The 26,280-nt window shown below is 48.1% G+C and overlaps 1 protein-coding gene across 1 annotated transcript in view; it reads right to left on the bottom strand.

Moving 5' to 3' along the window:
- Positions 1 to 26,280, bottom strand: part of LOC147685096 (uncharacterized) — a 1,199,247-nt gene that overhangs the window by 1,014,937 nt on the left and 158,030 nt on the right. The window contains exons 6-7 of the mRNA XM_086940986.1: positions 25,810 to 25,929; positions 12,514 to 12,633 (exon numbers count right to left, since the gene is read on the bottom strand). Of these exons, the coding sequence (XP_086797112.1) occupies positions 12,514 to 12,633; positions 25,810 to 25,929 (240 nt within the window). The remainder of the gene's footprint in view (positions 1 to 12,513; positions 12,634 to 25,809; positions 25,930 to 26,280) is intronic.

The raw sequence follows: 26,280 nt of genomic DNA, 5'->3' as shown, positions 1-26,280 counted from the left end.
TTCTTGGAAGTTGACGCCTCCAGAACCTTCTTGACCATCCCAACTTTTGCTTTCGGTTTCGCGTCGGCTTCACTTTCGTTTTCTTCGAAGTAAGCGATTGTTCACAAATGTCCGTGACCGGGCCCAAAGGCGGGGACGTAGGACTCATAGTCAGATCTTGGGTAAGGCCCGAAGGCGATCCCTCGACCTGGGCCGTATGAAGGGGACTAACCCCTGAGTCTGTTTGGGGATGCTCCTCCTCCGAGCTATCTCCCATCGTGGTAAAAGTCTGATCGTCGTCCCCTACCTCGTCGGTGACTTCGGCAAAGTTCTCCTCACCCGCGTCGTAGGTCTCCCCTTCGGATGCGGGATTAGAGTCCGAACCTTGCACGTCGTCTTCGAACTCGACAGATTCTTGAAAAATGTCATCTGGTGGGGGCGCCGCAGCTGATAACTTAGCCTGGAGCCTATGGGCTCGACGAATCTTCAAAGTCTTCTTGCTCCGGAACTTCGAGCACGCCATGCAGGCGTCTTCGCGGTGATCCGGTGACAAGCAGGTATTGCACACCGGGTGCACATCGAGGTGTGAGTATTTAGAGTTACACACCGGGCACTTCTTAAACGGAGTCCGCTCCATAGCAAGAGTGTAGTGTAGGCCCGTCCGCGCCGAAAGCACGTGGAAGGGCAGCAAGAAATAGGGGCTGAGAGTCAGAAAGAAACCCGAACGCAACTATACCGACGCCCAGCCTAAAGACCTTTTGGTCTCGAGTAGAAGTTGAACAACTATCGGTTCCGACAGAGGGAACCGAAACACATCCGAACCCAATGGCGGAAAAAAACAATCTGGGGATGGAGGCGATGCCCATGCGCACTGTAGTCCAGGGGAGGAGCCACCTATCTCGTGATACTTCGAAGACTCTTCCAGGACAACAATGTGCAATCATCCGGACCCAACACTAGGTGGCGATCTATGCACAGATATGAATTCAGCAGCCCACATGCCTCGAACTAGATAACGCCGGGACCGAGTGATGAGGCAAGGGAGATTCTGTCGCTAATGCTAATGGAGTAATACTCCCAGAAGGATCTGGCCCTCCAACATCTAAGTGCATGGGACCTTTAGGAGCCTGTTTCCTTGGTCGCTTGTGGAGCGAGGAGTAACTCCCCTTCCGTGTGCTAATAACCCTTTTTCTTTTCTTATGGACCAGGCCGGCTCGTGCCTGAGGCAGCGGGTTAAGATCTGGTTTGGGAACCTGGGTGGATAATTGGGAATTGTGGCCAGAGGAGATAGTTATGAGTGAGACGGGACGGTGATCTGCAGCAACTGGGCTAGGGCTGGGGGGAAGGGGATTGGATATTAGGCTTTCTATCCTGTCAATACCTGCCTCTAAGGCTACAATCTGTGGCTCTACGGACGAATTCTCGGGCAAAGCGGAGATTGAGTTGGAGGAGATAGGGGACAGGGCATGTGCAACGGCTCCCAGGGAGGAGCGTTTGGAAGGGAAGGAGTCCTGTGAGAGGCGACGTTCCGTCATCACAATCTCCTTTTCAATAACCGCTGCTACCCTTGTGATGAATTTGTCCATTGTGCCGATCATTGTGCTCCCCGTGGCACTTTCTCGCCCACCCCTCAGTGCTTTGCCGGAGCGGGTAGACATTTAGCCTCTGAACCTGCAGGTGGACTCCAAGCCCTTGGACCAGGAGCAGAGGATGAAAGAGGGAAGGCCCAGCCCAGCCTCTGACAGCCCCTGACTGCCACAGACTGCCCGCCCTTTGCTCGGGCTTCGCTCGGCGTCCCGCTGAGCGACAGACCGGGGATTAAATAGAAGGCGTTGTAGTCAAGGGGGCGTGTCTCGCTGGGGGCGCGGCCGTGCACACCTGTGCAGCGCAGGGACTCCTGGTCTTATGAGTCCCTGCTGGCGCGCTCCCTCGGCAAGCTCCTCGCACTTGGAATCATCAGGCACCTTGGCAGCCTCTACCCCTCGCCGCACGCCGCGAAGCGGGTGCTGCAAGTTGCTGTGAAAGCGGCAAGGCAAGGCAGCGGGTCCCTCCAGGGACAAGGGGAGGCTGATTGGCAGCAAAGTTCGGCGTCCTCAGGAATTCTGACAGCACCCAGGTCAGACTCGCAGTCAAAGGGGTCCCGCTGGTAAAAAGGAGGCTCCCGCCTTTAAGCACTGGACAGGCGAGGGGGCGTGTCTCGCTGGGGGCGCAGCCGTGCACACCTGTGCAGCGCAGGGACTCCTGGTCTTATGAGTCCCTGCTGGCGCGCTCCCTCGGCAAGCTCCTCGCACTTGGAATCAGCAGGCACCCTGGCAGCCTCTACCCCTCGCCGCACGCCGCGCAGCGGCACCCGCGAAGCGGGTGCTGCAAGTTGCTGTGAAAGCGGCAAGGCAAGGCAGCGGGTCCCTCCAGGGACAAGAGGAGGCTGATTGGCAGCAAAGTTCGGAGTCCTCAGGAATTCTGACAGCACCCAGGTCAGACTCGCAGTCAAAGGGGTCCCGCTGGTAAAAAGGAGGCTCCCGCCTTTAAGCACTGGACAGGCGAGGGGGCGTGTCTCGCTGGGGGCGCGGCAGTGCACACCTGTGCAGCGCAGGGACTCCTAGTCTTATGAGTCCCTGCTGGTGCGCTCCCTCGGCAAGCTCCTCGCACTTGGAATCAGCAGGCACCCTGGCAGCCTCTACCCCTCGCCGCACGCCGAGCAGCGGCACCCGCGAAGCGGGTGCTGCAAGTTGCTGTGAAAGCGGCAAGGCAAGGCAGCGGGTCCCTCCAGGGACAAGGGGAGGCTGATTGGCAGCAAAGTTCAGCGTCCTCAGGAATTCTGACAGCACCCAGGTCAGACTCGCAGTCAAAGGGGTCCCGCTGGTAAAAAGGAGGCTCCCGCCTTTAAGCACTGGACAGGCGAGGGGGCGTGTCTCGCTGGGGGCGCAGCCGTGCACACCTGTGCAGCGCAGGGACTCCTGGTCTTATGAGTCCCTGCTGGCGCGCTCCCTCGGCAAGCTCCTCGCACTTGGAATCAGCAGGCACCCTGGTAGCCTCTACCCCTCGCCGCAATGCCGCGCAGCGGCACCCGCGAAGCGGGTGCTGCAAGTTGCTGTGAAAGCGGCAAGGCAAGGCAGCGGGTCCCTCCAGGGACAAGGGGAGGCTGATTGGCAGCAAAGTTCGGCGTCCTCAAGAATTCTGACAGCACCCAGGTCAGACTCGCAGTCAAAGGGGTCCCTGATTGATTAATAAATATTGATAGGAGAGGACTAGCCGGACCATTCAAAGACTTCCCAGAATGGTCGTATTAAATCCAACAATATTATATTGTTGAATTTCTCCTAAAGTGTACATACAATAAGTTGTGAGACTTTCTTGTTTGTAAGTCCAAATTCAGCCTTTCAGTGGTCTGCCCTGATTGGTCAGAGTTAAGTGGATTAGCCAGGCTGCTGGGAGGGCAGTGATCTGTTCTATAGGAATGCCAGGCCAGGAGGTGGCGTCGTAAACTACGCTCTTTAAAGGCAAGAGGGGAGGCCTGGGTTTTAGTCCACTATGACAGTCGTGACCCAGAGTCAGGACTTGGCTTAAGAAAGGTATTTGCAGATGTTACTGGGATGGTCCATGGAAATGAGATATCCCAGGGGGTGTGTTTAGCCAGCTCTTACCTCCTTGCTGGAAAATCAGCCATTATGGATTTGGAAGGATGATGCACTCTGGGACAAACTAATATTAATGTTAATGTTAATGTTAGTATGTATTTGTTAAGCGCTCGTACGCCCGGGGGCTTCATTGCGCTATAGGGAGGAACGTAGCGCATAGGTCACAGTAGAGAGTGAGCAGCTCAGCAATGCGCCTGAGAGAAAAGCCAGGTTTTCAGGGAGTGTCTAAAACTGAGGATGTTGTCATTCAGTTTCAGGTGAAGGGGGAGAGAATTCCAGAAGCCAGCTGCAAGATGGTCAAAACAGCTGCCTCCGAGACGTTTCCTCTTGTAGGATCGAACGATCAGAAGGGATTTGTGAATGGACCGGAGATTACGGGAAGGGATGTATCTCTTAAACATGTCTCTAATGAATAGGGGGCCAGAGTCATGCAGAGATTTGAATATTATGCACCCAGTTTTAAAAGCCACACGCTGCTCCACAGGCAGCCAGCGTAGCTGCTTCAGGCCAAGTCTAACAGACTGCCTCTTAGAGAGATTCAGGAGAAGTCTAGCTGCCTGATTCTGAACCAGCTGAAGGCGTTTTAGCTCTCCAGTTTGAAGCCCAAACTAAAGGCTGTTGGAAAAATCTAATCTGGACAAAACCAGGAAGATGACAATCTGTGTGAGGGCAGCCGGAGAGAAGAAGCAAGCAATTTTCTTGATTTTCTTCAATTGGAAAAAGCTAGCTGATACAACTGCTCCTACTTGTTTTTTTAGGGAGAGGTCCTCGCTAATAAAGATTCCCAGGCTCTTAACCGAGGAAGACTTGGATGGAGGGGCTCCCATACTAGAAGGCCAAAAGCTGGGGTTCCAACTGAGTGCACTCTGTCCAGGCAAGACCAGTTCGGTCTTGCCTGGGTTAAGTTTCAAATGATTGCAGTTCATCCAGCTCAAAATGTGGGACATGGTGTTTTGGAATTCTACCACAGAGTTCTTGGTGTTCAGAGGGAAAATGAGCTGCAAATCATCTGCATAGTTGAAGATGGTAACTTTGGCTTTTCTAAGGGAGTACAGAAGGGGACGTAAATACAAATTAAAAAGCAAAGGTGATAACGAAGAGCCCTGAGGAACTCCGCAGGTGGTAGGTATAGTAGGGGCAGTGAAGGGTCCCAATCTAACAGATTGAGTACGGCCAGTGATAAATGAGCGAATCCAGCTCGGCGCAGGGCCCCTGAGACCTGCCTGCTCGACACGGTCGACCAAGATGGTATAGTCGACCGTGTCGAACGCAGCAGAGAGGTCCAGTAGCACCAGAGCCTGATGGATCCCTTCGTCCGCATTCCGCCTCAAAGTATTCTGCACCGAAAGAATAACCGCCTCGGTAGAATGGCATGGACGGAAGCCAGCCTGGTTAGGTGCAAGATACTCTGATTCTTCCAAAAATTTGGAGATGCTGTTGCAGACATGAGACTCCAGGAGTTTGGCACAGTAAGGCAGCAAGGATATGGGCCTATAATTTTGCGGGTCTAGCGGGTTGGCTCCTACTTTTTTAACAAGGGGATGAGAAGGGCCTTCTTAAATTTGTCTGGGACTTTACCCTGAGTGAGCGTTCCATTCAGCATAGAAAGTATACCAGCGGGAATGCTGGTTCCCACTTCTTTCAGAATGTGAGGGGGGCAGATGTCATCAGGGGAACCTGATTTAACCTTGGCGAGGAGTTTGGATAAAATGGCACTGTCAATGGGGGGAAAGAGTTCCAGGGTTGCAGTGTTATAAAAGGTGTCAGCCGCAAGCAGGGGGGACTGAGTAGTGGGAATGCTTTGTTTTATGGTGCAGATTTTATCGAAGAAAAAGGAGTTTAACGAATTGCAGAGCTCCTGAGTGGGGACTACCGGGAGAGAGGTTCTAATGCCACACTCCACCGGAAGTGGTCATAACTAGGAGGAGTTGCCCTGCTCTCATTGGTCAGCAGAGACATGGTGCTTGACCCAGAGAATTTTGAATAAGTATCTTAGAGGGGCAGAGCCCGCCAGATCTGCTGCTTGAACCTGAATGAAGCAAGAAGTGCCCTGCGGAAGATTTTGCTGTGTGCAAGGAACTATAAGGTATGACCTATACCTCTGCAACTACACCTCTGCACCCTCTGAAACTACAGCCCTGTGGATTACCTTGCTGCCAAAAGACTCAAGAGTGGAAACTCCCTGCAAGATACAGGTTAACAGAGCTCACCTGAACAGCCCCACAAAGAATTCAAAGCCTGGAGTACCAGTGGATTTGTAAGGGTTTTGTTCAAGTGGATTGCAGAATTGAAGTTTCACACTTTCAAGGACCCTCTTGGAGATTCCAGAACCTTGGATTGTGTGTTGGATACTTTGGTACCTGCAAGCAGAACGCCAGGAAGGTGTTCTAACTGGACCCCGCTTGCTGAAGAAGGGGGCCCACTACAGTGGTGAGAATTCTTCAGAACAATTTACAAAGGTGTGTCCCTGACAGAGAAAACGAAATGACTTAAAGGGGCACTGTTGGTTTCTAAGCACTAGAAAGTGACTAATCTTTAAAAATCTCTGGTTCCCTACAGTGGATTATTTTCGTTTTGGTGTCATTTAAAAGATAACAATATTACCTATTTTTATAAATTGTTGTTGGATTTTTATTTTGTGTGGTGTCTAAATTATTTACTGAAATGGTGTTTTTAAATGCTTTACATACCTGTCTTTGAAGTTAAGCCTGTCTGCTCGCAGCCACGTTACCAAGGGTTGAGCAAAGGAATACTTTTCTAAGACCTATGCTGAGTCCTATCATGTGTTAGTGGCAGACCTACATTTGCCCCTACCAATAACCCACTTTCCAACAGATTCCTTGTGTAATTGTACCCCATGATATTCTGCAGCTCTGGCAAGTAATTCTAGATATCCTACATTGTCGTCAGGAGGGGAAGGCTTTGCAGGGTAAAGGTCTGAGTCATTGTCTGTGGGTGAATCAGTATTGTAGTCTTTCCCAGGATCTACCAGTAAAATAGTATCCCCACCATCTCTATCATCATCATCAGGTTGTGGTGGTGGAGAGTTAGTTGGTGTAATAAGTAGGAGGAGGGGGTTAGTACTGATGTTCTTCTTCTTCAAAGTAATGTGATAATGTGTTTCCTCTGACTCAAGTTTGCGCTTCCGAGGCGGTTTAGTAAAAACATGTCCTGTATAAGGATTAATATAAAGTTCCTTTTGTTTTGGGTCCAATTTAGGTGTTGGAACGTCGAAAATAGGATCCTGCTGCTTTGGAGGAACATTTTTCGGTTTCGGCACAGAGGGCTTTGGTACCGGGGTGGAATGACTTTTCGGCACAGAAGATTTCGGTTGCGAAGCCGTCTTTGATTTCAGTGTTAGGGGTTTCAGCTACAAAGCAATTTTCGGCTTCGAACCTGAAGGTTTCGGCTCGGTGCTTGACCGACCCGGAAGGCTTAACAGTGTGTTTCGGAGCCGGAAGGCAGGGCGTCAGAAACATCTCAGTGCCAACCTTGGCCCCAAGGCGGGGAAAGAATCAAAGCATTTTGCTTGGTCTGAGTTGGATCTTGAGGCAAGGGGTGTTCGGTACTCACGGGACGTTGACCTTGCGGTATGTCGTCTTCCATCTTGGTGTCCGATTGCAGAATGGATACAAGTTCTTCCTGTTCTTCTTCTGCCCCTTGTCCATTGAATCCTTCTTGCTCAGATCCGTTATTCAATGTTTTGGCTTTGCATTTCACAACGTCCACCCAAATGATCACAGCGCATTTATTCTCGGACTAAACTATCTGCATGTGTCGCAGTCCTGTTCGTTGTGCTCCAGAGATAAGCACAAGTTGCACACTTTATGTGAAACGGTGCGTGGATACATTGCGTGGCACCGTGGCACCGAGGACAGAACTTGAATGGAGTCCATTGTATCGACTGGGAGGTGGACCGACGAGGTTATGCCAACGGCCTTCCCGGATTTTACAATCGAAATAGAGATTTTCCTTGTCCAACACGATACACAGAGGAGTGGGATACGAGTTTGAAACAATACCGACGTGGGTAGAGTGGATTGTGCACCGAGGGGAACCAAAAGAACAGGTTTGAACCGGAGTGCAGCAATACACGTCCGAACCCGATGGCGGAAAAAACAATCTAACAATGGAGTCGATGCCCATGTACAGTATCACCGAAAGGAGCAGTCACCTTTACGGAGTATTTTTATATAGCGTGAACTTGACCCGAATCGGGTATCAGAGCGCTTTACATAGCACCAGTTGCATTACATGAGGACACATGTTATATTCTACTTATGAAGAACAAGGAGGGGTTTGGCCCAATAGGGAAGAGGGTAGGTAGGGCCCATTAATAGCAGAAGAGAAAATTTACCTATGCCTCTGTACACATAGTTGCAACATTTAATGTAATTAAAGAGTAAACCACACTGTTAGTCAACTCAGACAATTGATTTATGTCAGTTATTTATCGAAACTCATAAATAATTCATACTTTGTGGCAAGAGAAAAATACATAGTCAACTTGACATTGAACACACAAAAAGAGATTTTTGCAAGGGATAAAACGAAACAAACAACATATGAACCAAAATTGTGTGGATTATCGTGAACAAATCATCAACAAGTGCATATACATTGTACACAGTGAATAAATTGTGTCAAAACAGCGAACAACAGTTTTTCAAAAGTTATATTAGATTCAGAAAAAGCTGCGGGGGTACGTCTTATTCAATGCTTGCCCCATTGCCTGTAACACTATTGATTATGAATACTATATTGTGTACAGGACAAAAAATTATAGAACCCAACATGAATTGGGACAAGCCCAGAAATTTGGGCAAAACAATGATGATAAATGCCAACGCGTTTCGAATGCCAATGTATGGTTCATCGGATTCTCATCAGGGCGTGGATTGAATCCATTGAAACTGTTGGGGGAAGAGGAACAAGGGATTTAATTAAAAACTAGGATTTTGACTTAAGGAAGCTTATCCCATGTGAATGCTTCATCTGCTGCAACATACCTTATGCGACCAAAGTGCTTTGGTCGATTGGGTCTTTTTTTGTAAAGACAGTTATCCTAAGCCGTGGAAGTCAACCTGTAATGTAGTGACATTGGCATAATCAGTAATTGTACAATGAAGTACAGGCAGGCACTGATGTGTGCATGCATTGCGAGCAATTATTACCTCTGTGTTAGGAGCAGCCGCTCCGAGGTTGAGGCTGAGAAGGCGCAGTTAACAATTTAATAATGTCCCTTTGAATGTGATCTGCAAACACAAAGGGATTGTGTATTTAGCGAGGGAGAAAAGTATGTCTCGTGACCAATTGAGTTTGATAAAAAGGATTCTCTTACTTGTGTCCGTAGGCAAAAAAGCTCTTCGCCGGGTTCTGTAAAGAAACGGAAAAGAGCGGGGAGCTGATAAATGCCCTATGTTTGAGTCTCCCAGTTACAGCGAAAAATAAATGTGCGCCGGTTGGCGTCTTACCGTGGACTTGGACCCTCAAAGCATCGGGTCACCCGTCTGCTAGGACGGAATCGTCTCTTGTTAGAAAATAAATCCTGGGAGAAAGACAGAAAACCGAGCGGGTTAGTGCCGCGGTCATGCTCAAAACAGCGCGTGTGTGTGCGCTAATGGCCCAAAAAGGGTCTTACCTGGGTTGTTGGGAAACCGTTTCTTGTATTTGGGTTCTGGGAGGACACAACAGCTCGCCGCTGCGAGTAAAGTGGACTAAGTTAGAAAGTTTGGTCACATGATGCCGGGAACCAATCGGCGCCGGGGGCCCTCTCGCTAAGGATTGTGGGACATGTAGTCCTACAGGCATGAATTATATTCTAGTGACTTCACTAAGGACGTTAAGTCCATTGTTGACAGTGTTAAATTTCATAATAAGGTAGGCCTCCTTACGTAATAATGCCGCCTCAATGTCCTGTACATACTGTTTAGGATCCGCCCATGCAAGGACCGTCCATTTGAAATCAAGTTCCCCATGGTCATGGCTCATGAAATGTTCTACCATGGGTGCTGTGCACACCTTTTTCTTTATTCGGGATCGGTGTTGTGTGATGCGTGAATTGACAGGTTGACAGGTTTTTACAAAAAAAGACCCAATCGACCAAAGCACTTTGGTCGCATAAGGTATGTTGCAGCAGATGAAGCATTCACATGGGATAAGCTACCTTAAGTCAAAATCCTAGTTTTTAATTAAATCCCTTGTTCCTCTTCCCCCAACAGTTTCAATGGATTCAATCCACGCCCTGATGAGAATCCGATGAACCATACATTGGCATTCGAAACGCGTTGGCATTTATCATCATTGTTTTGCCCAAATTTCTGGGCTTGTCCCAATTCATGTTGGGTTCTATAATTTTTTGTCCTGTACACAATATAGTATTCATAATCAATAGTGTTACAGGCAATGGGGCAAGCATTGAATAAGACGTACCCCCGCAGCTTTTTCTGAATCTAATATAACTTTTGAAAAACTGTTGTTCGCTGTTTTGACACAATTTATTCACTGTGTACAATGTATATGCACTTGTTGATGATTTGTTCACGATAATCCACACAATTTTGGTTCATATGTTGTTTGTTTCGTTTTATCCCTTGCAAAAATCTCTTTTTGTGTGTTCAATGTCAAGTTGACTATGTATTTTTCTCTTGCCACAAAGTATGAATTATTTATGAGTTTCGATAAATAACTGACATAAATCAATTGTCTGAGTTGACTAACAGTGTGGTTTACTCTTTAATTACATTAAATGTTGCAACTATGTGTACAGAGGCATAGGTAAATTTTCTCTTCTGCTATATTCTACTTATGGCATATTTCTATGCATATGCCTGATCAAAGAAGAGAGTGAGGACTGGATAAGCTAGTCCGGATCCCCGATTTATATATGATATATCAATAAGAACTAGCTAGAGGTGCGAGACTCTGTTATGTACGCTTTATCTGGGAAACCATTGGGTTTGTTTAAAAAGCCCTCACCCACCAACCTAGTTGGTGGCATGCTTCATCATCGGGCCCACCACAGTGACACCTAGCGTGCCCCGGGTGTGCTTCAATGCCAGTGTTACTGCGGAGCTGGTATACTTGCTGTGTGTGATGTGTAGTGAGTGAGAAAGTGAGATTTAAAAGCTATACAGTGGGTGCCAGTACCCGAGGGTAAGATAGATAAATTTTATTAACTGGGCCCCTGTTAGCGGATAAAAAGGCTGTCGGACGTGTTGGTGAATTTATGATTCCCTACGTCCAGTGCGGTCTACATGTTTCAGCCAGGCCTTAAAAACTGGCTTTCCTCAGGACCATTAAGTGAAAAAGTGCAATTAACTGATACTAAATTATAGTGTTCGTTGTTCAGAATGTGTCGCACTCCCTAAAGTGCGTCTATATGTAGAGGGGGATTCCCTCTGGCTTTTACTACATATAACATAAAGGACAAAGACAGACGTACAGGTAGAGTCAATTAGCATGGTGAGCTGGTAACTCAAAACATTGCCGACTAGTAAGGTGTGTGCTCGTCCTATGTCGGACTAGGGTGTGGTCATGTTCGTGACATGGCTAGTGATTTTATCATAAGACCGAGTTGGTGGTGGTGAGCTAAGACAGCGTAATTTTAGACATGGTGAGGAACAGGTAAGTGAATATATTGTATCCTCACACAGGCTAGTATCTGTCAAAGCCTCCTTGGGTCACTCGGCAGAGAAAAAGACCCTACAATTTCTATGCATGCCTTTATCCACTTCATGCTTTCTAGTGGAATGCCTTTGGAATGCCTCTGCACTGTGATTCATCATAGAATGTTGGGTGGAGGTTGAAAGAGAGACACAGTTATGATGGGGCTGAGCTGCCTACTGGCTGCTCCTGGTGGGTCTTGTTCTGGACTTATTCCTGATTACTTAACATCTCAATAAATACTTCTTGGAATACCTCAACTTGACTGGACTTAGTTACTACAACACATTCATTTTTTATTAGGCATGGGGAGATTAAGTGATTTGCCCAGAATCACAGGATGCTCAGCGTCATTGCCGAGACTCGAACCCAGTTCCCCAGATTCGAGGTGGACCGCCCTAGCGCTTAGGCCAACTCCTCTCCTTACTATGTGACTGGAAAGATTTCTTCAAAGAAAAACAACTTGCAAACATCCGGACCAAACACAGAATGGCAGGAGTATGCAAAGCATGTGATCTACAGCTCACATGCCTCAAACATTGTTTTTCCTGGTTCTGGTTATTATACTCACAGGAAACATGGATAAAGTATAAGAGGGCAGGTTATCTTAGAGGTTTTAGGCTGCCTCACCAGATGCTTAGATTTTCACTGCTCCCTAAATCACACACACTACTGAATCGTATTCATCAGAAAGTTGTAACCCAGTTGGCAACAGTCTTCTCAGGCCCCTGTACAAAAGCCATCAGTTTGCTGCAGATCACAGGAACAGTCAACAGTAGGATGTATTCAGCAATGTCAAAATATCTCAGTTACCATTGACTAAAAGAATGGTCTGACCACATTTAGCAACACCATGTCAAACTACAGTCATACATCACTCCAAGTGGCACATGCAGGGCTTTCTGTTACAAAAGCTGATTCCGGGAGGTAGGGGTGCCAGGATCACAAGCTGTTTTGTATCAGGTCTTGGCAGTTTTGATTTGGGCATGGTGAGCACTGGGTCCAGACTAGGTGCCTGAGGTAGGTCTAGGAGAACAAGCAACTCATTTATGGGTTTGGCATAGCACAATGAAAGTTTTTCAGTCCTACAAAATCTGAAAATATTCTACATCTATCACAATAGCTAAATCTACTAGCCCTTCCTACTTATAAGTTTAGAAGGGGGCATTTTAATTTCCTTGCAGAAGGACAGATGGTTTTGCCTAGCTTCGAATCAATGCTGGTATCTTACCTGTTTTATCTCCATCTTAGGGCTTGGACACTTGTGCACAGTGCAGGCGGAAGAGCACGGCCTTCCTTGGGATTCATCTTTGGGATGTTTGACATGCTTTAGAAGACGAGCGATGAGGTCCTGTGACAAAATACAGCAGAAGGCATTAGACATGTTACCAAATTTTGGAAGTGATCTTTTAACTTTCTTTGGTTTAGGTTCCTTCTCCCTCTCTGCCTTTTGCCACTTCTCACTGATTAAGGAGGATGGCTATGCTTCCTTCCAGAGGAAAGGAGTGCTCGCTCAAGCTTCCTGCTGCTCCTCCCTCCCAAAAGCCACCATTGCAGCTTCTACACTAGCCAACCCAGAAGGGGCAATCATATGATCCACACACTAAGTGCCAGAAGCTTAAAAATTGAGCTTCAACAATTCCCCTCTTTTATTTCTCCCATGTGGTTCTCTTTACTTCCTGGTCACACTACTCACTGAGTGACATGAGTAGGTCCTCTGATTCCATCTTAGGAGAACTCTTACTTCTTGACTACTGCTCCCTTACTTCCCACACGCCTGCAGCCCCAACCCTGATTGGAACATAAGGGTAATAGAACCTATGAAAATATAACCAACTTCACATGGCATCCAAGCAAAAGGCCTAACAAGGACAACATCCCTTAGTGACACCGTTTGGCTTTTTTATGATAAGTGTCCTGACCTTTTAACAAACATCACATAGTATTCTTGGTCTTGGAATTTTGCTGTTAACATTGTACTATGGGCTCAAACAGTAAAGTGTAGATTGGGGAAAAACAGGATTAACCAAAGGCAGCACTCACATTGAAGCTAAGAATTTAGTTGGTATGTGGAAAGGTGTGTCACGTTTTCACCACTATCCTATGTACATGATGACAGCACTCTTTTCACAGGTACCTATCACTACACCATTTATTGAATGTTTGAAGCTTGGGGAATTCAGCAGTTGACATTTTATCAATAGTAACTTATTAGAAAAGGTGTTATACCCATTCTTTGGGTAAATGAACAATAGTTACTTATCTGTAATCTGTGGTTCTCCAGTATAAGACATACCAGCTCAAATGGAAGAGATTCTGTGCCTGGTGTCACTCTGCCAACTTACATCCAATTCATGCCAAGTCAGAACTGATCTTGACGTTCTTTCTTTATTTGGCTAGATCGGGTTTGGCTAGATCGGGGTTATCTCATTCCACGCTGAAAGTATTTTTGGCAGCCATTTCGAGATTCGGTCAGGATGGCTCTAAGTCTCTTTATTCTGCTAGAATAATTCAGCAATTTTTCAAAGGACTATTCCGAATGTTTCCTCCTATTCGACGTCCACCTCCATCCTGGTATTTAAATGTGGTGCTCGCTCAGCTCATGCGTCACCCCTTTGAATCTATTCATAAAGTGGACCTCAAGTTCCTTTCATGGAAGGTTTCTCTGCTTTTAGTGCTGACGTCAGCAAGAAGGGTAAGCGACATTCAGGCGTTGACGATCAAGTCTCCTTTCTTACAATTCACTTAAATTCAGTGGTGCTTCGTACCAACCCAAGCTTCATGCCTAAGGTTCCCTAAGACTTTCATCTTAATGAACCAGTAATTCTAAAAACGTTTTTTCCAAATCCGCAAACAGCGGCAGAAAGAGCTTTGCATTCCCTCGACATCAGGAGATGTCTCAAATTCTATCTTCAAAGAACTGCAACAATGCAGAAAACAGATCAGCTATTCGTAGCATATGGAAGGCTACTTCAAGGTTATGCTGCATCCAAACAGACTATAGCCCGTTGGATGTCTTCAACAATTAGTCTGTGTCATCAACAGGCGGGAAGGTCTCTACGCTCTATGCCAAGAGCACATTCTACAAGAGCGGTCTCATCTTCCACCACTCTCTTTGCTGGTGTGCCTCTTCATCAGATCTGCAGAGCGGCAACTTGATCCAGCAGGCACACGTTCACCAAACATTACTGTTTGGACGCTGCAAGTGATACAGATACTTCAGTGGGACGAGCAGTTCTCTGCAATCTTTTCAAATAAGGTGAGCCTCTGTACTCCCTCCTCCACTATGCTCTTTTTAGACGCTTATTCTTACATGTTATTTTCTTTTGTCAAGTATGCATTTGTCACCATTATTGTATTTATATTCGTTTAAGATTCTGCTCATACTGCATTGAAATGCATGTTTGCATATATATACTGTAATACAAAGAGCGTCTAACGAGCATTATGATTTGTACTGCTATCTGCTCTGATTCAGGCATGTGAATCTATGAAAGACACCCCAATACTGCAGAAGAACAATAGTTACTTACCTGTAATATGTGGTTTTCCAGTATTGGTGTCTTTCATAGATTCACAACCTCCCCTCAGAGGCTCCTCAGGCGATTATGTTGGCCTCACTCCTGTGCGAGAAAATCTGAGAGCCTGAGCCTCTGGGGAGAACATTCTGGTGGGTGCTGTCGCCTGATTGGCTGCAGTTTGGTCTATACAAAATGACTAGGATGGTCATGAGTGTGGAAGTTTTTGCTCTTGTAGCTTAGGGCTACTTTATTCCTGGTTGGTTATTACCAAGGTTTTTGGTTATTATGTGCATATCAATGCTTTTTTATGTACCGTGGGACTCCGACTCCGACTCCGGGGAATGATTCTGGCATGTGAATCTATGAAAGACACCCCAATACTAGAGAAGTAATAGTACATATTGCCTAATATTGTTATAAGCAATCCATTTCACAAATCGACAAAAGAATTAAACACTGCCAAAAGATCAAGGTTTCTAAACACTGCACCTTTAATCCAAGCACAATACACTGGAGAAAAAAAGGAAGAAATTATGTTTAGTGACATCCTTAAACAACAAATCTCAAGCAAAATAATCTTAGGACAGTCTTTCTTACTCCTACCTTGTATAACAAAGTTACTTTGTGTTGGCCCCTTCAGTAACAACTAAAATGACTAATTTTCTCTCATTTTCTTTTCTTTGAATGGCATTCTAGTTTGTGGTTTGCAAGTGTGTATGTGTTAACACCGATGAAAGCTATGTCCTTTTCTGTGGAGTTTTAACATTTAACATAGTCTTAAACCTAAAACAGGATAGCCTAATCTGTAGGCTTATCTACACAAACATACACTCTATTTTGCTCTCTCGCTCTCACCCCCAACTCCCCCAGCCCCTCGAGCTTTACCCAGAAATCTCCAATCCCAGCTAACATCGAAGAGAGTGATCCTCATGAATGCCAGAGACATTTCACAAACCAGCTGGCTTTAAGACAACGGTGATCTGCTGTTAGTTCCACCTGCTGTGATGTCCTATTCAAATGGACTTCAAAGCTGTCCAAAAAGAGAGTGAGAAGGAGCAGCATACTGATATCCTGAACCAGGGATCACTGGGTAGAAAATCAGGTAAAGTAGATTTGTCTTGGTTCCCCCCCCCCCTTAAAAAGCTATGCAGTTTTCTGCGTCTTAATGTGTACACTTCTCCCTCGGCTCAAAGTGCCATTACTGATCGGAGAGGCAAGCAGATCCTGCTGCTTAGCCACTGTTGATGGAGCAAGTAAGAAAACGTAGGGTTTGCCCCTAATCACTGCTAGTTTCACACACTGGCATTCTAATTATCAACAGAGAACTAGCATCCCCACTTTCAATCACTGATGGATGTTCATCACTATGCTAAACGGTCCTTGACCATGGCACTTTGTATATCAGCTAAATCCATAGCTGCCAAGGTTTCAGATTTCTTATGTGTGACATTTTCATAATTTCTTTGTAATTATGAGTGACATTCAACAACTAAGAGTGACACTTTAGGGGAGGCGTGGCTTGGACGCCGATCGGGATGGCGGCGTGAGCTTGCAGCTCCGCGCAGGGTCCCGCTATTTCTCCTGAAAACTGCACCCGGAGCGACCCCTGGTCGGTGTAATTGGCTTATGAAGAGTTGGGGAGCCACTGGAGAGCGGCGGAGAGCACTTTGGGGTTTGCTGGCCCCGAGGAGACCTAGTAAGACGACGGCCGAGGTGTTGCCCAGCGTGTGAAGAAAATGGCGACGGCACGGGTCGATGGCCTCTGAAACCGAAACTGAGCGGAATTGGCATCGGCTGGCGGGGTGGCCCGCCTTGGCGAGATCGGAGTAATAGGAACTGTGGATGCGGTCCTGAGAGGCGGAGAGTTTGGTGACCAACATTGGATAGGGGTACTGGGGGCGAGCACTCTTCTCTACTTCTTCTCCCCCTCTCCCTCCCCCCGGAGCTGGCGACAGTGGGGAGAACGGCGCAGGACCTTCTGATCCTTAGAGTTGCGGACTCTGCGAAGGCACTCTGTCGTGATCATTGCTGATGCGCACGTCCCCCGGGGCGGAGGTTGTCGGGACTTGGCGAGGCCCTATGCCCATGTAGAGGCGATGGAGACACCTAAGATGGCGGCTGAGGGGGGAGCGACCATCACGGAGCAGGGCTGGGAGGACGCGGCCGCACTGTCCCAGGTTGGCGAGGCCTCCCCGCCGATGATGGACCAAGAGCAGAGACTGCATCGGCGCCTGGATGCTATATTGGATGCCATCACCTCGACCAAGGAGGCATTGCAGCAGGACATTGCGCAGGTCGCTACGGGGCTGGGGCTCCTGAGGGCGGATCATGCCAAGTTGGCGGATAAGGTAAAGGACCATGAGCAGCTCTTATTGGACCTGAAACCGGCGGTGGTGACCGCGGAACATAAGATAACGGACATCCTGACCCGGCTGGACATGCTGGAACGACGGGCGGAGGATGCCGAAAGCCGCAACAGACGGAACAACGTGCGGGTCGTAGGCCTGCCGGAACGAATTGAAGGGGAGGATGCGGTGGCCTATATGGAGGAATGGTTCCGGACTGTGGTGGCACCGGAGGGACTCACTTCCTTCTTTACATTGGAGCGAGCACACAGGGTGCCGGCTCGCCCACCAGCGCTTGGCCGCCCCCCCAGACCGATGGTGGTGAAGCTCCTTCATTATAAGGACCGGGACCTCCTAATCCAGAAAGCGCGGGCCTCGGGCCCATATGAGGTGGAAAACAGCAGAGTCACGATCTTCCCGGACTACACTCAGGCGGTCCAGAAGAATAGGGCGTCCTTTCTGGCAGTGAAAAAGGAGGTGAGGGAGGAGGGCATCCAGTACTCCTTGCTCTTCCCGGCCAAGCTGCGGATAATCCTGGATGGGGCTACGCACTTTTTTCAAACTCCGGATGATGCATGGATGTGGTTGGAATCATATCGAGCTGGCACGGACAAGAATAACAAAAGTCGGCGAGATAAACCTAAACCACCTCAGGTCCGGAAGTCTCAAAGGATTCGCTCCCGCACTAGGCTTCAGCGAGAGAAACGGGAGGCCCAAATGGCGGCGGACAAAAGAGAGGCGCTTGCAGCGACGGCGGCCATCACGAGATCGCAGCCGGAGAGCGAACTGGCGGCGACGGACTCTGGCGACGACGGTGGCAGAACCGGAGAGGAACTTTCGGAAGCGGAGAGCATGAAGGGGCCGGTGGTCACCCCCCAGACGTCTGATGAGATTTTTCATGGCTGACTCGTCAATGGGACTTGGACACTGTTTTTCGTAGGGTGGCATCCTGTTGGAACTAGTTGGGTCGCCAGGTAGGGTGCCGCATCGGCATTGCGGGATGGAAGGCGCGGGGCGCGGGCTCCGCTTGCCGGGGTCGGCGATAACTCACCCCCCCAGGGCCCTTAAGGCCTTCTGTGGTGGCGACCACAGGTTAGTCGGATGTGTGTTTGGTTAAAGGTTTGGATCGGGGCTGACACCGGGTTTGTGGGCTCCGTCCTGGGGAGTGGGGTTTGGGGAGTTTCTTTTTCTATAGTTTGTTTCAGGGGGGGCAACTGCTATGGTGTGGGTGTTAACTGGCTGCACTTGAACTGGATCGCTCTATGCTGGTATGGGGATGTTACCTAATTTGAAATGCCTAACGTGGAATGTCCGAGGACTGCGAACTATGGTCAAACGCCACAAAGTGCATGCTTATTTGGTGAGGCGGGGGGTTCAGGTTGCCATGCTACAGGAGACTCATTTAACGAAACAGGAATGCACCGCACTACAGAAGAGATGGCGGGGTCAGGTCTTTGGCACCACTTACTCGGCATTTGCTAGAGGGGTATTGATATGGGTAAGAGCAGGGATACCGTTTCAGATGCTGAATCAATTAGTGGATCCTGAGGGCAGATATGTGGCGGTAGAGGGGAGGTTATATGACCGGGATGTGGTTCTCAGCTGTGTATATACTCCGAATGTTGATCAGGCCCGCTTCTTCGATGGTTTATCCGGATCCTTGACTTCTTTTCTAGCGGGCCCTGTGATACTGGGGGGGGACTTTAATTCGATCACAGATGTGGCCTTAGACAGATCTCACCCTCCCCTTGTTGATTCCCCGGTGCGTAAGCTGGCCATGCATAGGAGGGATTGGCAAGAAAGATGGGGACTGTTGGATGTGTGGCGGGAACAGCACAGGGATGTTAGGGACTACTCCTTTTTCTCAGCACTCCATGCTCTACATGTTAGAATTGACTCGGTACTGTGCAGCGGATCCCTGGCCCCATTGGTCTCCCACACGGAGTATCTGGCCAGAACCATCTCGGATCACAATCCACTGCTGGTGCATGTCCAATGGCAGCGGGCGCGTTCCGCGATTCCAACATGGCGGCTCCGGCCCGACACCCTGGAGGACTCGGTGTTCGGTGAAGCAGTCCAACGGGGCATTGACCAGTATTTTAGTGAGAATGAGGGTACAGCTACGTGTAGGTCCACTGAATGGGAAGCGATGAAAGTGGTGGTGAGAGGAGTATGCTTGGGTAGGTTTTCGAATGCACGATTGTCGGTGTTGAATGCGCTTGCCAGTGCGGAAGAGAAACTGAGGGAACTGGAGCGGCCTAGGCCGGACCAACCGGAATTGCAGGCCCGGTTGCTGGAGGCCAAGGAGGTGGTGGCCACCGAAACGGAACGGTTACGGAGCTATGACTACAGACAATATGCCATTAGGGCGCATGCTGAAAGGGATAAGGTGGGTACACTCCTGGCTAGGCTCGCTAATCCTGAACTCAGAGGCTGACCGGCCTTGAGCATCACAAATGTACTAGGGGAGACGGTATATTCCCAACCGGCGGTGCTGGAGTGCTTTCGGGCCTACTATGCGGAGTTGTACGAGAGTCAGTTAGGAGTGGAGGCGTGCGAAATCACGGCATATCTGGAGTCAATGCAGCTTCCGGTACTTGACGATGACGATGCAAAAGACCATTAAGCATATGGCAAGGAATAAAACGCCCGGGGTAGATGGCCTACCCATAGAATTCTACCAGAAGTACGTAGATAGTCTGGCACCCAGACTATTGGTGGTGTATACGGAGGCTCACAGGTTGGGGGGTCTGCCCGGATCAATGAGGGAAGCGCTGATAGTGCCGTTGCTAAAACCAGGTAGGGAGGCGAATGATGTGAGGTCTTACAGGCCATTGTCCATGCTGACGGTGGACTGCAAGATATTAAGCCGGATCTTGGCCACCAGGCTGGCCCCACATATGACCGGCCTGGTGCACAGGGACCAGGCGGGGTTTATCCCCACGAGGAGCACGGCGTTAAATATTCGTCGCCTGGTTGGGATACTGGATGGTGCGGAGGATACGGACGGTACCCAGGCGGTGTTATCTGTAGACATTGAGAAAGCTTTTGATAGTTTGGAATGGGTCTATCTGGATGAGGTACTAGCGAGGTTCGGTATTGGTGAAGGGTTCCGCAGGTGGACGAAGGTGCTGTATTCCTCGGCAACGGCGCGAGTATGCCTGGGCAACCTGGTGTCTGCGGCTTACCCAGTTGGTAGGGGGACGAGACAGGGGTGCTCCCTTTCCCCGCTTCTGTTCGCACTGGCGAAGGAACCCTTGGCGGTGCGTGCCAGGTCGGGAGACATGTATGCAGGGATTGCGAGAGGAGGGCGGCTGCACTACATTTCACTGTATGCGGATGATTTGTTACTGTATATGGAGGACACGGAACGGGCTCTGGAAGGGGCGATGGAAATGCTGTCTGAGTTTGGCCGGTTGTCGGGCCTCAGGGTTAACTGGGCAAAGACCTGTGTCTTTCCGCTTAGGGCGGACGCGCCCTGCCCCGCCCACGATGTAGGGGTGGTCTGGGAGCCATCTTGCTTTACTTATCTGTTATCTACCACGAGGCTGCTGACCTATTGGAGGGCAATGTTGGTCGGTGTGTACGGGCGCTGAGAGGTTGTATGTCCTTCTGGGCATCCCTCCCCTTGACGGTGTTAGGTAGGATTGCTCTGTTGAAGATGGTGGCGCTTCCACGGCTCTTGAACTATTTTCGAACGTTGCCCATTTGGATTCCTCAGAGGATCTTTAGGGACTTACGGACGATGATCATTGACTTCCTTTGGGGGCACGGCCGCCGTAGAGTGGCGCTGAATACGTTGCTTCGCCCCAAGCTGGAGGGGGGGATGGCCGTCCCTGACTTCGAGTTGTATTATTTGGCAGCGCAGCTTCAGGTTCTTACGCAGCATGTGGCTAGGGTGTTCAGAGGGCCGGAGTGCGACCGAGAGCAGGGGATACAACGCCATGTCCTGGCCTATATCATTATGCAGCAGAAACTGGAGTTGCGAGGCCTCACTATGGAGGAGTGGACGCTCAGGTTATGCTGGCAGAGGAGTCTGAGGAGGGCGAAGGCGACCCGACCGTATGCCCCGGAGATACCGATAGGCATGCTGACGGTGCTGCCGCATGGGGGCGATTGGTCCCCATTATTAGAGTGGGAGGAGTTGGGACTGCAAGTGGTAGGGGACCTGTATATTGATGGGACCTTGGTGCCCTTCCGGGCGCTACAGGAACAGTTTGGGCTGCCGGAGGGGAGCTTCCTCTTGCATGCGGCCGTGGTGGCGGCCATTCAAAAGCATTGGAGAGGGGGGCTCATCGAACCGGACACGACTATGGCTTGCCAGTATGTAGTGATGGCCGCCGGCACCTTTAAAGCGGTGACCTGCCTCCATAATAGGATGTTGCATGAAGGGCTGGAACCGCTCCTGGGTCTGAAAGCGAAATGGGAGGTGAGCATAGGCAGGCCCATTCCGGACACGGTGTGGGGCCATATTCTTAAGCGCACGTGGAAGGGTACGAGGAATGCGCGCTTCCAGCAGGTGCATTTTTTTGTGTTACAAAGGGCCTACTTGACTCCGGAGAAGATCAAACGGTATTTCCAGGTACAGGAGGCACGGTGCCCGAGGTGCTTGGCGTTGGAAGCGGATATGGACCACCTGTTCTGGGGCTGCCCGAAACTAGAGGCTTACTGGGCGGAGGTAGGGGAACTCCTCAATGCAGTTACCGACAGGGAGGTGGAGTTTGACATGGCGGCGTGCTTGTTGCTCTGGTTCCCACACACAAAAAACACTAAGGTGACCAGTAAATTTATTGACCTAGGGCTGATACTGGCGCAGAGAGAGATTACCTGGCACTGGAAGTCTAGGGAGGGACCGTCTGCGAGGAGGTGGACGAATGACCTGCTGAGGTGGTCCGAATGCGAGAGTGTGCTCCGTATGAGGCAGGCTGTCAAGCTTGACAACGAAAAGAGCCTGGATTCAGCGCGTGCATGGGAATTGATAGTACAGGCTCTGCGTGACTCCTTGGTGGGTGATGAGGAATGAATGGATAGGACATGAGGACACTGCGAGGCTAACAAGTACGGAGGTATAAGCGGATCTGTAGCGGGACCCATACAAGAGTCAGGAACATGGCACACACCATTAGCGGTTGCTGGGGGGGAGGGATCAGGGGTTGTTCTAGGGCTGTTGAGGGGTGGGTTGGGAGCCGGGATCCAGATCGGGTACGGTGGCAATTCCGGAACTGGGACAGTCCAATGGAACTGTGGAGCGTGGGGAGATAGCGGAGCAGAGGCAGGGGTACATGGAACGGACACGATAAGGCCCTCGCAGGACTGGGGGACGGGATTGCAGTATCGCCAGGGCACCGGGATGTTAGACTATGATGGCTGGTGTTGAGGACGGTTAGGGGTTGGGGGGGGGTAAAATGCAGATACATAAAGAGATTTCGACCATTGTCCCCCAGGGACGCTCACCATGATGTCTTGCTAACAATTGGGACACTGTGCCGCCCGGCCTCCGGGATGCGGGCTGAATGGCTGTGTATGACTTAAGCTCCTCCGACTGATGCGGGGGGACACCATGAGTGTACTGGTCGAACTATTGTATGCAATGGTTTCTAATTCTGCAATAAAAACAAATTTAAAAAAAAAATTAAAAAAAACTAAGAGTGACACTTTAGCGCAAGCAAAAATCAAGCAATGAATACGAGGGAAACATATAAATAACAAAAATTACACCCATTTGAGAAACTAGAAAATCTTAAAACTTTTGCAAAGCACCGGAAATGGAAGGGCACTAACCTACATGACAAACAGACTGAACCTACAACAACAAACCAGGGCTATTGGCATTGCCAATCCTTACTAAGAATATCCCAACACAGTCCTCCCTACCACCATAACAAACTGGAAGCTCTGAATGGACAATTGACCTACCACTGGGCTACCCTTGAAAATGCTGCAGACACTGTAAGGTGCTTTATATATTGCTGCTTTGCTGCCGTCACGCTCTCTTGTTAGGCAGGCTTCTGTTTTTGTTTCAGTTGTGCAGCCAGCTTTTTTCTTTCAAGGACCAAGTTATCGATACTGGAGTCAGACCTCTGGCAGAGGAGTTCAAAAGTGGACTACAGGGCCCCAGCTGGCTGGTGATCGCAATTAAAAATGTGTGCACTCTGCTGTCTGTCGCAGCCAAGATCTGACCAGATGAACACTGTCCCCCAGGCTCCCAAAAGTAACAAATATGACCAGAGGACCGGAAGTAAGTAACAGAGATTGTCTGTCACTCACCAATCATGATTTCTAATGAGTCGCGGCCCGGCAATTGCAGGCCTGGCCACTGGCTTGGGGGTTGAGGAGGGTGCCTGAGGGCTGGTCGGCTGAGGAAACCAGCAATATCGTGCACTTTGAGGGGTCATGCATCGTGGAAGTTTCTACATGTCTCTTGATGGCAGCATGGAAATGAAAAAACCACAAAGCTGCAGCCCGCCGGCATGGCTGCCAGCCTGGACTGATCTGCCAGTTACCAATGGAAGCGGTGCCTTTGCCAGAAAGCAACAGGCAAGGCGTCATACCATGATCAGACACTCTAATAAGATCAACCAGGCTGAGAGGTGCCAGCACGATTCTGTCAGCTGCTAATTAATCAATATAAGACTGAGTCGGCTGAGCCTAGCCCGCTGCGGCACTAACCTGAGGTGAGCAATGAGCTACAGGCTCAGGCTGTAAACTGAATATGCTCAACAATATTATTTGTAAATTAAAAAAAAAAAACAATTCACGCGGACCTGAATGAGCTGTGATGACAAGTCTTAAATCATGCACTAGAGGCAGTCGGATCCAATAAATTCTTTTTTTTTGTGGCTGGTGGGTGTTACCAGGGTTCACACACAATTAGTCAGGACCCAATTTAGGTTATGGCACAAATCAAAAAAGATACCACTTGTTCCAAAGTATTGATATGTGTTATTAGTTCTGTGCTTTTTCGTTCCTGTAATTTAAAGGGTAAATAAATCCCCCAATCTTGTATTGGACATCATATAAGCAAAATGGTGGTTGAGTATTCATTTGCAGTGGTCTTTATACCAAGCCTACGACTTGGTATTCTTTCGAAGTTTTGATGCCAAACTACTGGGCCAGCTACAAATTAAAGCTTTCAGATCCATCTTCAAGATCTCGAAAAACATAGGTCACGCACAAATTCGGTTGGAGTTTGGCCTACAAAGCCAAATTCTACTGAGATAACCCACCTTTTTAAAAAGTCTACATATCCTGTTTTTATCCAAACTCGGAACCCTAGCTAATTTGTGCTGGCAAGAACTTGGAAATCATGATTTTACAAGTGTTTGGAGATCCTACTTATCAGTGTGCCTTCATACCTTCAACTACCAGCCATTCGGGCTCTCGGAAACAAATAAAGCCTCTTTTAAGATCCATTTTATTCAAGCTAAAAGTATTTTATCTTTTATAATGGATAAAGAGGCCCAGCGGCAAAAAAAGCCCTCTTGGACTGTTAATAATTCATTTGATAAGCTTGGGGTCATCTAGCCTTATCTACGGGCAGGAAACCAACCATATACGAGGGACTTATTTTTCAAGTTAAGAATTGGCAGGTATTCAACTAAGGATGGCACCCCAAGGTGAGTACAACAATGGCCAACAATCTGTTGCAGACTTTGTGGCTAATCAAAATAATCTTTATTGGGTCTGCCCTTGTTTACTCCAAGCATGACGAACTTTGTTGAAACCATTGGTGTAAGAACATGCTGTCAAGCCATTATACTCTGCTTATCTGGTAAATCAATCCTTTCGATTTGTAGATTTATCAAGTTCTTGCTTTTGGTGGATAATATGTTGGAAATAGTCTCATAATCTTTATAGACTACCATGGAGTAGAAATATATCACCTTTGTGCTACTCCTAATGTAATGTATTTGTTTTATTTTGAATGTCCGGACAAATTTGAAGAATTGTTGAATTTCGTGCAAACATGTAATTTCAAACACTGTGAAAATTAGTGGCGGTGTTGAGTGGAATAAGCAAGGTAGATCCATTGTCAAACATTTTAGTAATTTCAAAATCTGAACCAAATAGCAGCGGTATTGATAGGAACAAGCAAAGTCGATCCATTGTCTAATTTTTAGTATGGACTGTAATCATTGAATTACTTTTGCATTACCTTGCACCAATCTTTGCACAATGATAGGTATTAATGTTAGTATGGATTGTAATCATTAACACACTTTAGCGTTAGTTTGCACCAATCTTTGCACACTGATGGCTATTGTTTTAGAAGCACATTTTTACTGAATCGCAAATGATTAGGTGTCAATCACTATATTTTACCTTGATTGCGACCAATGCATTGCTGTGTTAGGTGCTGCACTAGCATTTTTATATATATTGTAATGATTTATTAATCCAAAAATTACATTTACTAGTGCTCTATAAAATCTGGACAGTTACAAATGCTTAATCCTTGTTGAGGTCCCATTTTGTGTCAAACTACAGATAGCATCAGGATAAATAAACAATCAGTAAAGATGAACACAGTGGAACCCAACAACTCACTCAATGGGATTTTTCGTGGTGGTCACAGTCACAGAGTGCCAATATTAATGTGATCTTACCCAAGAAGACACTTACTGTAGGCAGAATGACAGAGTACAAATCAATTAATCTTACCTGATTCCCTCCCGAGTGAGGAATCGAGTAAACAGTCTGGGCTGTGCACTGAGAACTCAGTGGGCTTTCGGTGGTCTCACTTAGAGCATCTTTCTGTTGCTCCAGAAAAATAACGACAATCTGAAATCAGGCAGCACAAAAAGAGATAACAGTCAGCTACATGATAGGCACAGGAAACTGACCCTTATTTCACTCCAATAGTGACAATTACAGGTATTTGAGGAAATGACCTTAGTTGTAATAGTAGCATTCCCACAGAACTCAAGTCAGAACCTCATTAGAACTCTCATATTCACACAAGTCTCAAGACAAACGTCATTCAATCTGTAAGAGGAAAAAACAGAACTTTCTCTCTAAAAGTAACATTTTCATGGAAACCAGGCCACAATAGTTATTCTTAAAGTAACAATCTTACTGAACCTGGATTTTAATGTTATTTGTACTGTTAACAATACAAAACAATCTGGGGAC

The sequence above is a fragment of the Lissotriton vulgaris genome, chromosome 10 (genome assembly GCF_964263255.1).
Source record: "Lissotriton vulgaris chromosome 10, aLisVul1.2, whole genome shotgun sequence".
Classification (NCBI taxonomy): Eukaryota; Metazoa; Chordata; class Amphibia; order Caudata; family Salamandridae; genus Lissotriton; species Lissotriton vulgaris.
This window is presented reverse-complemented; position numbering and strand designations above follow the sequence as displayed.